The following is a 14,514-nucleotide window of genomic DNA, read 5'->3' as shown; positions in this document are numbered from 1 at the left end:
CTCCACTGGCTTCCAGTCGATTTTAGAATTAAATTTAAAATGTTATTATTCACTTTTAAAGCTCTCAATGGTCTTGCCCCACTATATTTGACTAATCTTGTAGCGGTCCGTGAATATAGGAGAACACTGAGATCATCTAATACATTTCCACTCTCTGTCCCAAAATCCAACTACAAACGATGGGGTGACCGGGCCTTTTCCGTTGTCGCATCCAGACTCTGGAACCAGCTACCTCAGGACTTGCGCTCCATCACTGACATAGAGCATTTTAAATCTAATCTTAAAACCTTTTTATTCAGGCAGCCTTTTAATACCTAGTAGGTCTTTGACAATTTTGCTATGTTTTAATTGTAATTGTTTTTGTTTTTAACTGACTGATTTTTTATTCTTGTTTGTTTTTAACTTCTGTACTGTGCAGCACTTTGTGCACCTTTTGGCTGCTGGAAAGGGCTCTATAAATAAAGTTTGATTGATTGATTACAAGATGTGTTTTTAATAGCAAACATTAAACCACTGTCATGTTGATGGTCGTTTGGCTGATTTATTATTATTATTTTTTTTTACATTTCTTTTTTATAACAACAAGATTTGAAAGCAAAACAAAACTAAATCCACAGTCCATGTATTTTACATTCTTATTCCCGATGACTCTCTCAGCTCCCAGAACTTGGTGTGTTTTCATGCAGGCTCTGAAGGGCAAGGTCTGTCCACTTCATCTCCTGCTCTTTCACAGACTCTGTGGATCCTCCGTTGTCCTGTTCGGCCTCCGGAAGCTCACTCTAAAAAACAAGATTTTTTTTTATTTAAAAAAGTATAAGGGATCTTTCAATTTCAGCAACACAATAACACCAGTACTGGTGATTCTTCATTGAAATATAAAATTGATGTTTTTGTTGTTGTTTAACACTGCCTGAATATTTGGATTATACAACATTGAATTGCATCTTCTGATCCAGTCTGTATGCACTTGAAGTGTGAAGAATTCAGAATAAAACAGTTTTGTTGCGTCTTAAAAATCAAAATAATTTTGGTTCGTTGTGAGCTCAGTGGTGGACTGTACTGACTTTACCAAAATGTACATTTTCGAACTTGCTGCAATTTATTTTGAAACATAAATCTGGCCGTGACTCAGTTTTACAGACTGTATCAAATTAATGCAAACATTTTATTTTATATTACCAAAGGGATGGTAACGTCTTCATAGGGCAGTTTGTCTTCCCTCCAGGCATCATCAGTCAGATCCAGGACTCTGCCGTCTCGTTGGATTTCGCTGTCCATTCTGCGTCCAGCAGCTGAAGCGGGTCACAGCAGAGTACTTAACGTCCACCGCTTCCTTTAGAAAAACCAGATGCTTCCAAAAACAACAAGAGAGGCAATAATTGATAATATCTTAGCGAAACATAGCTGCTTTGCGCAGCTAGTACTCAGACACTAGAGCGTAAACGTTCGCGCTGTTTGATGACGTAACGTGTGACTTTCAAGTACAGTGGGAATATTTCTTTTTAACTTTAAGTGGACGTTTATTTTTTAATAACATATTTCTGCTTTTGAGAAAATTAGGAATAATCAGTATTATAATTAACCACTCCCTTGTTTTTAAAGCATATAAATTATATTTTAAAAAGTAGCATCACCAAGACACTGTATTTGTCAATCAAAAAGTTAATTTTAATTTACAATATATTTCAGAGTTAAGATAACGTTTTTTTTGCCCAGAAAGTGTATAGAAATGTGATTCTCTGCCAGTATTTGCATTGTTCGATTTAAAAGGTGAATTTAAATAAAAATAAACCCTAAAATATAATTAAAAGCTTGATTTTGTGTAGATAGTCTATGGACACGGTTGCTATGGTAATCGGACGCTTTGTTTTTTTTCCAACTGTGTACAAGCTAACTGTGAACAAGCTAACAATCAAGTGAAGACAAAACGGATATTTTTCCTGTATTGCTCCCTTTTTAAGGTAAATTATATACAGTAATGAGCTGACAGCACTGAATAAATTTGTAAAATAGAACATCTATAATTTTCAATAGGAAATATTAGCTAAATTTATTTAGCATACTCTCCATGTCTCATGTCTCCATGAGTGTGCACACTCCCCTGCAAGAAGACAACATGGTTTTAATTGTTTTAAGTCAGGTGTAGCTCCTTTTAAACTTTCCCACTCTCTTTTAAATGTATTATAATATTTTGCATTTATTTTGTTGTAGTTAAAACAAAAATATTTGCTAATACTAAAAAAAAAGTTATTTTAAGTCATTTCCATTGTGCTGAAGTAGCTTTAGCTTTTTGCTCTTTTGCCGATTTTTGTTATGGTTTTCAAGTTATTTTGAGGTCTGATTGAATTCACTTCCAACAAAAACCCAGACCAAGACCTGCCTGATTTCAATAACTGTTTAAAATATTTTAAAACACTTATAAGAAATAGATTATTACGGTAAATAAAAATGTTCCTCCAAATTGACAACTTTGTGTAGTTATGGGATAAAAAGGTGGTCCTAACTTCATTGAAATTAAGCTTCTTTTTTTAATTTTGATTGTTGAATCGGTAACGTTGACTTCAGACAGAATGAAGAAGTGAGGAAATGTCTGCATTTTCTGAGACTTTAAAATCTTGTGTTATTTCACAGGAACTTCCATGATGTCACTCACTCAAGAGCAAAAGGCAGAAAGTCCAAAACCAGGCGTCATTTCTGGAAACCCAGTTTCCTCCTGCATGATCAGTGTGGAATCAGCAGCAACAATAACCCCTCGAAGTATCATGTACAGGACGACGTCAAGTGACTACGGCCGTCTCCCTCCAACGTTTGAGAGCTCACCATGTTCGTACCGCCCCAGGTCACAGAAGTTCACCAAAATGCTAAGCCAGGGTGGGATGTATCAGGACAATTCTTTTAACACATCCATTCACTGAAGCAGGGTAAATGATGGTCCCAGTTTACAAAACATCATCTAAATGCATGCTGGGCCTAAATTAAATCCCTCAAATTAAAGATGTGGGGTGTTTTCATTTCTCCAGCTCATTCTAAAGCTACAACATAAAAATGTAACATATTTGTTGGGTTTTATGCAAATATTAAAATTAATGAAACTTTGGCTTTGACATAATGAGATATTATATTAGTTATCAACAATAACAAATGTTTCATGTTTTAAGAGCACAGTATTTATATAAAATTTCAGTAGTATTGGATTCATTTTTTCTCACTAATGCTGTTTACTCAAAAGAACCACACACAAGGCAGGTGAAGATTTACATATATCTGACTTTACTTGCAAGGATCCATTCAAGATTACATTCATAGATGCATATGCATGGAGCATGTCACAGAAATGAGAATGAACAGAGTCTTCTGCAGACTTTTATACAGCAGCAGAGCGGGCGTGCCCTCATATCCAGCCGCAGAGAGACGCACAGACATGATCCATGTCTGTCGGCGAGTTGGCCTCCAGATGGAGGTTATCTAAGTAGTTTTCCTCCAAAGGCAGAAATTAACAAATACCTTAGTACAGTTATGTACAGTATCAATATTGATTCTCTTGTAAACTGTGTTCAAGCAGCTTAATGAAACCATCAAGACAACAATGCAACATGAATAAGAATGGGGAAAGAGTGGTGTTGTTTTTTTTTTACATTATTGTTGTTATTATTGTTTATTACATTTTTCTACATATGTGTAACTTTAGGTTTTAATAAACTGGAAAACCTGAAATATATTTTGGTTTCAAGAATCCAAACTTTTTTAAATAATGTTTAAAAATGGTCTCAAAAAACATTTCTTTAGGGTTTCTAAAATTATTTATTTGGACACTGACTGCTATTTTTTTTACATTTTCAGTCTAATACCTGATGATTTTCAGACTTGTATTTTTTTATCGAAGACATGCAACTCAAACCATAATCAGTTTTAAATTAAATCTTTAGGCACAGTGTTACCAAAAGTCTGTCACAAAGACAACATTTGTTCTCATTTTCGTGTTGAAGCTAAAAAAAAAAGATAACATAAATTGATTGACATAATACCGGGATATTTTTTCACTATGATGATTCTTAAAGAGTAGACAAGTCTCTCAGGTCCTAATATTTTTTCCACATTTCTCTAAACATCAACTTTCAGATAAGATTAATCTGCTTTAAATAGCTTTTTAGATCTGACACTACTTTTGCCAGTTATTTAAGCGCACACTATATGCTGTCAGGTACAAGCTGGACAATAAATGAAGAGGCTAGAGTCCAAAGAACAACTATAAAATACCTTCAGAAAGCCTGAAGAAATAGTAATAAAAATCATGACACAATTGTCTGGCTCAGTTGAATTAAAATATAAAAATATTAAGGGTTACTCTTTTACACTTCTGACACTTGTCAAATTGTTTGTTCATGTTTAAAAACTAGGGATTAAAGTGATTTGTGTTGCTGTCAGAATAAATAATTTATACTTTTCAATTTGCTCACTTGCAAGATTTTTGTCATGAATCAAACAATAAAAAAGTATTAGGATACAACTAGAAATATATGGATTTCAAGAAGGAAATAACACATAAACTAAGAGAAGGGGGAAATAAAACATAAAATAACGAGTCATTTTTTTATGCTGAAATGATATTTTATTCAACAGAAGCCCTCTCTCCTCCCTCAGCCTCCACAGCTGATGATGACAGATTGGGGAATGACCAACCTTTCAGCCAAAGCTAAGGAACTTAGCATTAGCAAGCAGCTAGCTTGCCAGGCTTTAAGCAGCGTCATTAAAATGTGTACGATGTGTTAACTAGAATGGTACCACTTTATATTCCCGCACAGGTGCGTCGCTGTATGTAGACGGGTTGTTTAGATGTACCAATATACTTGACCGTGGTTTGAGTTTCACGTTTTCTTCGTTGCTACTCATTATGTTGTCTTGGCTAACAGTTAGCAAGTTAGCTGCTACAAACCGTAGCTGCCCAGTTAGCTGCCTGTTCTCTGAGTGTTTAGGTAGGAAGTGACGGCGATCTAATGCTGTTGTCATTCAAGTGGAAGTACCGTAAGTACACTTTTTTGTCTTAAATTTTATTCGTTATTTATCAGTAGAAATAATAAGCTCAAGCTTGTAAAACTTGGATTTTATTTAAGAACGTAACATTGCTTTGTGGGGTAGCTCGCTAAGCAGCTAACTGTGAAGCTCTATTTTATGGATAATTTTTGCAGCTTATTACCAAAAATATATTTCTGTAAGTTAGGACTTCTGGTAACTCCATCGCTGATTATTATTATTATTATTATTACATTTTTTTAAATATCTAAAATGAGGACATAATTATTGTTATTGCTGGAAGAAACACTCGAAAACATCAAAAAAGCTGAGTAACCACAGTATTAATTGAGTTTGTGTTGGTAAAATGTTAGTTTTTTTTTGTGTAAAATTATTTATCTGTGTGAAATGCATAAAAAGCAACAAAAGTTTTAAGAAGCAGTTTGCCTGTTTTTATTTCTTCTTCTTAACATCTGTTGACATTGAGTGTGTCGTTTCAGCAAGTTTTTATATAATTTTTTATTTTTATAGAATATCAGCTGTTGTTGCACAATAAAATTTTACAGCTGATTTCACATTTTCTGTTTTGTTTTCACAGCTTTACGAGCCCTGGATGACAGCTTGACCTAAACCTCGGCTTGCTGATGATGTTTCAAGTGTTTCTTGTTGCATCCCATGACTTGTACTGGTCCATTTAACCAGCTAAATAGTGTTTCTCACAACTAGATCTCAGCTTGGCAACAGTATGATAATTTACACTGAGCCCACCCAGCTCACAGGGACAAGAATCCCCCCAACCCGAGCTCTCCAAATGATATGATAGTATCTGCCTGGATTACTTTCTGTGCCTGCAGGAGCCTTGCACAGGTTCTACTATTCTTCTCCACCTCAAACTCCCTTCCTCCATCCTGGGAGACCCTTGCCAGTGTGGTCTCTGGCCCTGGAACCATGGGTAACAGCTGCGTTTGTCATGATGACAGCGACTTGGAGGATCATCACCATGGGTCGTCGAGAGCGACTCGAGGACAAGCTAGACGGGTTGACCACAGTACAGCTGTCGGCGCTGATGCTGGAGAACCTAGAAGCAGTCGACCCAGAGACCCGGTCAGACCGCCACGCAGAGGGAGGGGGCCCCACGAGCCCAGACGGAAGAAGCAGAACGTGGATGGCCTGGTGCTGGACACACTGGCTGTCATCAGGACACTTGTAGACAAGTAAGTTTATTCTTTTCTTCATTTAAAATGGAAATAACATCCAGTGTGACTTGTTTTAGTTATGCTGTGTCACTCTTGAGAATATGTTTTTTTGATTGATCAACTCAATGCTGTCTTGCTTTACTGCGCAATGCCTTTCTCTTTCTCTCTTTTGGTTTTGCTTTTTATACTCACGGTTGAAGGATTTTGTCACCGTTTCACATTTTACTGCAGATTGACATCAATAAGGGTGCAAAACATTCCCAGAAATCACAACCTAATGTATTAATAACTTGAATCAGCATTTGTTTTTCTTTTTGTATTTGTATTGTTAAAAGTTTTTCTGTACGAGTTGTTTTTTAGGAAATCCATTCATTTCTTTTCTTCGTTTTTCTTCGTTTTATAATTTGACAAGCAACATTATCAGCTGGAACAGCAACTGAACCCAAATCTGTCACAACCATACATGACTCAACACTTTTGCAAGATAAAATCACATTTCATATCCGTCACTGAGCATGCAGTAGCATATTAAAGAGTGAATCATTTCACAATATTATGGAGCTTTGCAGGGATCACAAGGTTATTACCACAGCAGTTTATGTATAAATAAATGCACAATAATATGAAATATTTGAATAATGTGGTAAAGGCTTAAGCATTTATCTTAAATAAGATTTTAATGGTCTAATTTCTGCTTTTCCTTGTAGTGACCAAGAGCCCCCATACTCCATGATCACCCTGCATGAAATGGCAGAAACAGGTAATAAAACAAATGCACTGATCGTGGAGGAACACAGGAAATAGAACAAAAAAAATAATATTTAGAATTGTTAGAGAATACAATAACGGGAGAAACTGATTCAAATTATATTTTACATTATAAATGTCAGCAGGTTAAAAATTAAGTAAGTTTTTCACTGTTTGTTTGATGTTTGGTCAAAATTAAAGTTTCTTAAGATGAAAAGTAAACCCAAAGCTAAATTACTGACTTCAAGTTAAACAGTTAAAAAAAAAAAATTCAAAGATTTTTTTGTTCCAGGAATTCAAACAAACCTTCCCCTTTCAGGCTGAACTTCAGGGGGAAAATAAAGAAGTAGCTGTAGAAGTATAATCGCTGTAAGCCACTCGTGTTTTTCAGTTTTGACATATTCAGCGAGCGTGATGCCTCTTTGTCACGCTTTAAAAAAATTCTCGGAACATTTGGTTTTACCACAGTCTTTGTCTGTTTTAAAGTAAAACCAAACGCAGCAGGACTTCTTTTTGAGGCTTGAAACGGAGAAACTTGCATAATGTGCTTGGTACTCCCCGTGCATGTGTCACTCAGGTGTGCACGCAGCAGCCTTTGAATTCCTGTGTTTTGCACAGATGGTGTTTGCTTATAGGGCACAGTCTCGTGTGGCTTGACAGCAGCCAAGTTGGGTATTAACTTGCAAATACTGAACCTTGGAGGTAGCCAAGCAGCGAGAGCACAGAGCAGACCAACCCACAAGTTACTTTTAGCTTGACAAGCTGCAGCGTTACATTATTCATGAGCTGTTTCCACTGAATATAGAAAGATGTGGTAAAGTTTATTACCAAATAGAGGAAATGCTTGTTTTAGTGCTTTTTACTGCATCTGAAATTATGCTACTTTTAAATAATATAAGAGTCGATCATTAAAGTTCAGTTTTCTGTGGAAAGGTGGAATGTCTTGTTTTTATTTTTGAAGTGCTGTAAGGTTTATTTCTATTATCTCAGATATGTGAGACATTTCACAGTTGTCTTTCATATAGTATTTGTATGTGTTTTAAATTAAATGATTTATGTTTGCTCTGTGAGTTTAGTGAAATTAATCACGTTTCTTTCTTTCAGATGATGGTTGGCTGGAAGTGGTCCAGTCTCTTATCCGAGTGATCCCACTGGATGATCCACTCGGACCCGCAGTTATCACCCTCCTACTAGATGAGTGTCCTCTCCCAACCAAGGTCTAGTCCTCAACTCTAAAAAATTATGGATTTAATCTAAAAAGCGACATTTTGTGTTTTAACTGCAACTTTAATCAGAACAACATTGTTATCTCAGTATCTGTCCTTTTTTGTTTGTTTTATGTATAAATGTATGTATAGGATAGTGAATTGTGTTGGTTTGTCATGAATAATAAAGTAACTATTTAACTTTAGCAATGTGTTAATCCTCTTGAAGAGCAGTCATGACTTGAGCACTTTAACAGTTCAATATGTGGACATCTGCTCATTTGTCACTGTTCTTTTGTTTCTTGGCTCTTTTATTGAATTAGGCTTTATTATAGCTTTTTTAATTCACTTGTGCGTGACTTTCTTATCACCTCTTATCTTTATGTGTCAAAATAAAGATTTATTTGCTTCTCTGGCCAAACTAACCATCACTAAAGGGGCATTAAGATCCTCTAAGCAGAATAAACGTTGATTTAATTCCCTCAACTGCTGCTTTTTAAAGTTTTGGATTCACTCAGAGGCACTTTTTGCACATCTGTCTCAAGTCATTTTCTCTCTGCAGGATGCTCTCCAGAAACTCTCTGACATGTTGAATTTGAGTGCAGCCGTGGCACGACAAGATGCTCTAAACCCAGCTAAACACAGAAACACTACAGCTGTCCTGGGATGCCTTGCAGAGAAATTAGCTGGTACTGTCCACATTCGCTCTGTCACTCTGCATTATTGCAACCGAGACACAGTTGAGCAGGGAAACGCCCCTACAGATATTAATAGTTGTCCTTGTTGCATATGCATTGTGAAAGCAGTTTTATTTTTCTGAATGCGTTTTACTTTTTAATTAATCTTTTTATTTTGTAGGACCAGCCAGTATAGGACTGTTAAGCCCTGGAACTCTTGATTACCTCCTGGAGAGCCTGGTAAGCAAATGCTGTTGCTTAGTATTTAAGTATGGGATTCATTGTATTTTTAAAACCTGCAATTTTTTTAAGACTGTGATTGCTAAACCGATGCCTACAGCTTTTATAAATATCTTAAAGATTGGTAAGATTGTGTAAGAAGCAGATTCTATGTACAAGTGCTGCTTTTAAGCTGTATTATGTTTGCAATGCATGCATCGTGGGGAATTATGTCTAATTATGTGACAGGTTGTAAAATAATAAGATTATGTTCAAAACAATGTTTGTATTGTGATTAAAAAGGAGGTTACGATGGATATTTTTGTTGTTGAGACTGAGCCTTGTAGTCACACATACAGTTGATATCTGAATCTTCCTCATACGTTTCTAAAAATGTTTTTGTCAAGCAAAACACAAATTATTTATAGTTTTTGTCATTCTTCCTGTAGAGCTCCGAGTCCCACCCTACTGTCATGCTGTTTGCTCTTATCGCCCTGGAGAAGTTTTCCCAGACCAGTAGGTCCACCACCTCAGAATTATTATTCACAATTAGATCAATAAAATGCTAACAGAAATGACCTTGTAAAAAGACTATGGTTTCTATGGCGACAAAGTCTCACTTATTTTCTTCCACTTCCTTGTTTTGGTATTTGCATATGCAATATGCTGCGAGACAAAAAACGTTCAGTTGGTTTCGTTCCAAAACCAACATTACCCACATAATGTTAGTTTGATGTCTCACTTTATCTTGACCTTTTTCTTTCTTTATGTTGGTTTAAGGATATTTTACTGCAGTCATTTGATAAAACAGTGAAGTCTTACTTTTGCACATATGTCTGTTATTTTTATTTAATTTTTTTTAAATTAAATCTATTCATAAGCCTGATTGTGTGCAGTATGGAAACAGAGCTCTGAAACTAATACTGCCAAACTAAGACACTGCTAATGCCAAGCCTCTTATGTAGACACACAGCAAAACATGGTGTTATGAGTGAGTGCTTTCTGACTTTGTTTGACGGTCACACTTGTATGGTTCTGCTTTCAGGTGAGAACAAACTGACCGTGTCCGAGTCGTCTATCAGTAATCGACTCTCTGTTCTGGAGTCATGGGCAGACCACCCAGACTACCTGAAGAGGCAGGTTGGATTTTGTTCACAGTGGAGCCTTGACAACCTGTGTGAGTAAATCTTTGTTTGGAGTTCAAAGTTTGAGAAGTTGGGGGGTGTGGGGGGGGGTGTTGTAATTAATTAGAGAGCAATGATTTTCCTTTTTATTCTGCTATGCAGTCCTGAAGGAGGGTCGTCAGTTCACTTATGAGAAAGTGAACCTCACCAATATCAATGCCATGCTCAACAGCAACGACGTCAGCGAGTACCTCAAGATCTCCCCTAGCGGACTGGAGGTTAGGTCAAAACTAGTTGCAGCATTTTAAATGGTGAAAGTTTTATACCAAGAACATGGTAAATGGGCTGTACTGATATAGCATCTTTACACTACAATCTGTGTTCTCATTTACCCATTCATACAGCACTCTACTAGATCTATACAAAGCTAATTGAACAAATCATTCTAAAGAGACTACTCAGCGCTTTATCACATTCATACACCAATGGGACGCACATAAAGATTGTAAGGTTTACTCTTTGCTTCTGTCTTCAGGCACGATGTGACGCCTCGTCTTTTGAGAGCGTGCGTTGTACGTTCTGTGTGGACTCGGGTGTTTGGTACTACGAGGTGACGGTTATTACATCGGGGGTGATGCAGATTGGATGGGCCACCAAAGACAGCAAGTTTCTAAACCATGTAGTTATCAGGGGTTTTATACATTTTCTCCTCCACTTGATTCATCAGGCATTTCTAAAAGTTTTCTTTATTTTTTTAGGAGGGTTATGGGATAGGAGATGATGAATATTCATGTGCATACGATGGCTGCAGGCAGCTCATCTGGTACAATGCTCGCAGTAAACCTCATTCTCATCCCTGCTGGAAGGAAGGTATGCAATACTTATTCTTTGTTTATGTACTGCTTCTTATGTGTTTGACTGTATCATAATTGATTTCTAAGGAATTCTAAGTGTCAAATTATTGTCGCTTCGTAGTAATTTTTGTTGTTTTTAGTTTGAACTCTTCCTATGTGGATTTAAAATAATACAAGCACCACGCTAAGGTTTTATTTTGCTGTGTTGCATGTTTGTTCTGTTTTTAGGAGATGCTATTGGCTTCTTGTTGGACCTTAACAAAAAGCAGATGATCTTTTATCTCAACGGACATCAGCTTCCTCCGGAGAAACAAGTGTTCTCATCAGCCACGTAAGTTTCCTCCTGCTTTATCTGTGGTTTCATAAGGCCTCTTTATTTATCTGTCTTCCTGTTTTTTCTCTTTTTTCCACACAGGTCTGGATTCTTTGCAGCAGCCAGCTTCATGTCCTACCAGCAGTGTGAGTTTAACTTTGGGGCCAAGCCTTTTCGCCACCCACCTTCCGCCAAGTTCAGCACCTTCAACGACTTCGCCTCACTGCAGCCCAGTGAAAAGATCATCCTTCCCAGGTAAATAAAAACTAGAAATAAAAACTGTCTGGTCAGTGTTGCACCATATGTGTTTGGAAAGACAGCTTGAAACCGTCTGTGTTACCCAATCGTTCTAAAACTTGTGAGTCATTTGTTTGAACGCGGTGTTTGGTGCGTGGGTTTGCCAGGAAAATGGCGTGACTCATCGATTGAGACTGCTCAACATTTTTCTGCTTGGATCAATGGAAACATTAAATTATTACTGTATTCAGCTGATCTATATGACGCGTTCCTTACAAAAAGTATATATTTTTTTTCTTTTTGGTGTCGGACCTTTCTCATAGTTAACTTTTATCTTATTGATAAGACATGTTGGTTCAGCATTCACATAATAAAACTCAGTTACAGTGCCTATAAAAATATTCACCCCCTTGGATTTTTATGCGTTTAATATTGTCATAAATCAGTAATGCTCAATAGAAATCGGTCCTCTTTTCCAAAAAGAAAAAACTTCTAAGGGGTTCTGCAGTAGCTTGGTGTAGAGCTGTGATTTCTAACCCAGTTCCGGCCCTACCTGGAATTCAGGCTGGGTTGGGCCTAAATAATGTGCTTGATGGGTGGGACGGGCAGTCTCGGGCTTTTGATACGGTTTTAAGAATCATACAGCACAAAGAAAACTAAATAAGAATGCACAATATAAAATTGAGTTAATTTACTTGTTGAGGAAGAGGCAGGTCCGACCAACCGGTTTAAGAGGTAAAAAAAAAAAAAAGTCCAGTTAAGCTTCAGATGGATCACCTGATCACCGCCGGCCGTGCGCGTCCATCTCCACACCTGCTGTCATCTGCAGTGAAGGAAGTTGCAACATCTACAAAAGCCGAAGCGAGCAGCGCGTTTAAATAAAATAGCCTTGTTCTATATTTTTCCATATAATTTTGCTCTACAAATATTTTTGTTCCTCTGTATAATAGCCTATCTTTAGAGTAGATTTTTAAGCTATTTGTTTTGTATGTTAATATCCATTTGGTGACTTGTTAATAAACAAGAAACCTTATCTTCCTGTCCTTGAAATACATTCTTAAAATATGTCAAACTGATTTGCTTATAAAAGCAGTAAAAGCTTAATAAAAAATTATTTTCATTTTTTTCTGGTTTGGACCTGTAATTACAGTTAAATGATTGGGTCGGGTCGAGTTTGGAAAAAATGGCAACGGGCTGGGCTGGATCTTTTAGGCCCAAATGCAACTCTAGCTTGGTGGTCAGTGTCATGTTCTTGTAATCCTGAGGCTGCAGGTTTGAGCCCAGGTTGCATCAGGTGTAAAACAATTGCCATATCTTATACCCCTAAAGAAGGGAGCAATCAAAAGAAAGACTACAAAATTTAAAAAACTTTTCAAGTCAAAGTGAAACCAAACTTCTACAGAGTAATACCAACTAAATAAATCTGTCATTTAAATAAAGTGAATGCATTAGGATTCACCCCCTTTTAAAGCGACTGTCCTAATTCAACTTAGAGAAAATATTTTTGAAAAGTACAAGTCTGAGGATGGATACAAAATTATTGTAAAAGTCCTAAACATCCCCAGGAGTTCTGTTGAATCCATCATCCTGTAATAAAAGGAATATGGGACATGTGTAAATCTACCAAGAACTGGCTATCCTCACAAACTGAGTGACCGGACAAGAAGGAGAATAGTGAGCGAGACCACCAAGACACCTGTGAGCACTTACAAGTTTCAGCAGGTGAGATGGGAGAGACTGTGCATACAACTGTTTCCCCGAGTTCTTCACCAGTCTGAGCTTTATGAGAGTGTGGCAACGAGAAAGCCACTGTTGAAGAAAACTGATATTAAATCTCAATTACAGTCTCTAAACAATCTAGACAGTAAGTTGAGATTTAATAATAGGTGTTTGAAAAGGCACTGATGTCTCTGCCTTCATCTTTTTCCCCTGTAAGTTTATCGAATATCCACACTAGAGAGCAAAGTTTTGGCGTTCTCAGCCTTAAAGTTGTACTTCCATTTATTTGTACTCTGGTGTGCATGTTTGTGTTTTCCAGACACCGGCGTTTGGCCTTACTGAAGCAGGTCAGCATCCGAGACAACTGCTGCACGCTGTGTTGTGACGTGATGGCTGATACGGAGCTGCGGCCTTGTGGACATGGGTATGTGCTGAATAATCAAAACCGCCTGACAATAAAGATGGTGAAAATCTCAGATTGTGTTTTCTCATTTCTTGTGAATGACTTAGAATTATTATTTTTTTCTTTCAGTGGTATGTGTATGGAGTGTGCCTTACAGTTAGAGACGTGCCCCTTGTGCCGCCAAGACATCCAGACGCGCGTCAGACTCATTGCACATGTCTCCTGACATATTTCCTGCCCTTCCTTCTACAAGGAGAGATGCAACAGGCCTGCAGTTTCCTCCTCCTTGTCTAATTCCCTCTCAAACAGGACTGTGAGAAAAGTGTCACAGTGTTGTGACAATAACAGGGCAGTAAGTTTCAGTCAGAGGAGCCAAGAATGGAGGGGTAGAGAGAAGAAAGACAGGAGATGAGAGACAGGAGAATCAAACCACAGCTGGATTCCCAGGAGCTTTTCCTTATTTGCCTGTCTTGTATCCTGACAATTCACTGCAGAAGCTGCACCAAGAAACTTTCTACTAACAGTGCGTTTATTTTTATTTTTTGTAGGAAAAGTGCATAGGGTGCAGAGACAATACAATCACATAAAGAACCAACTTATTTGTGGAAACATTCTTTGAGATCTGTAGATCTTATCTGATGCTCTTTCAGTCCAGAGGCTACTACTATTTAATCCGATCAGCGTAATGCACGTGTCTGCAGTCTAAAGCCTGAGTAGCAGAAAAGAAAACAGCTCGTTGTACAATATTAAGGTACTGATCCATTTGAGACGTCTCATTTTCTTTGTTTTTGACTGTAGTTTTGTGAATTA

General features: G+C 37.2%; 2 protein-coding genes across 2 annotated transcripts; one reads left to right on the top strand and one right to left on the bottom strand.

Annotated features, from left to right (window-relative positions):
- Positions 1-441: 441 nt before the first annotated feature.
- anapc13 (anaphase promoting complex subunit 13) lies at positions 442-1,459 on the bottom strand. The gene is made up of 2 exons (XM_037682690.1): positions 1,180-1,459; positions 442-779 (listed from the first exon to the last, which is right to left on the bottom strand). Exons 1-2 carry the CDS (start codon positions 1,276-1,278, stop codon positions 654-656), a joined length of 225 nt encoding a protein of 74 aa, XP_037538618.1. The 5' UTR covers positions 1,279-1,459; the 3' UTR covers positions 442-653.
- Positions 1,460-5,826: 4,367 nt separating this feature from the next.
- On the top strand, positions 5,827-14,203 carry rspry1 (ring finger and SPRY domain containing 1). Its single transcript, XM_037682688.1, has 14 exons — positions 5,827-6,224; positions 6,914-6,966; positions 8,058-8,170; positions 8,721-8,847; positions 9,017-9,075; positions 9,504-9,570; positions 10,100-10,231; positions 10,341-10,456; positions 10,714-10,857; positions 10,937-11,048; positions 11,261-11,363; positions 11,448-11,600; positions 13,621-13,725; positions 13,834-14,203. Exons 1-14 carry the CDS (start codon positions 5,827-5,829, stop codon positions 13,928-13,930), a joined length of 1,779 nt encoding a protein of 592 aa, XP_037538616.1. The 3' UTR covers positions 13,931-14,203.
- The last annotated feature ends 311 nt before the right edge of the window (positions 14,204-14,514 follow it).

The sequence above is a fragment of the Nematolebias whitei genome, chromosome 10 (genome assembly GCF_014905685.2).
Source record: "Nematolebias whitei isolate Nwh7 chromosome 10, NemWhi1, whole genome shotgun sequence".
NCBI classification, from domain to species: Eukaryota; Metazoa; Chordata; class Actinopteri; order Cyprinodontiformes; family Rivulidae; genus Nematolebias; species Nematolebias whitei.
Note: the sequence above shows the minus strand (reverse complement) of the source record. Positions and strands in the feature narration are given on the sequence as shown.

What these genes read in the sequence shown, in the direction of transcription:
- anapc13 (XM_037682690.1), bottom strand. Translation starts at nt 1,278, where the DNA reads ATGGACAGCGAAATCCAACGAGACGGCAGAGTCCTGGATCTGACTGAT. An exon ending in AAGACGTTACCATCCCTTTG is followed by an intron (nt 780 to 1,179) that starts GTAATATAAAAT and finishes CTTGTTTTTTAG; the next exon opens with AGTGAGCTTCCGGAGGCCGA.
- rspry1 (XM_037682688.1), top strand. Translation starts at nt 5,827, where the DNA reads ATGATAGTATCTGCCTGGATTACTTTCTGTGCCTGCAGGAGCCTTGCA. An exon ending in AGTGTCCTCTCCCAACCAAG is followed by an intron (nt 8,171 to 8,720) that starts GTCTAGTCCTCA and finishes TTCTCTCTGCAG; the next exon opens with GATGCTCTCCAGAAACTCTC. An exon ending in CTGCGGCCTTGTGGACATGG is followed by an intron (nt 13,726 to 13,833) that starts GTATGTGCTGAA and finishes TTTTTCTTTCAG; the next exon opens with TGGTATGTGTATGGAGTGTG.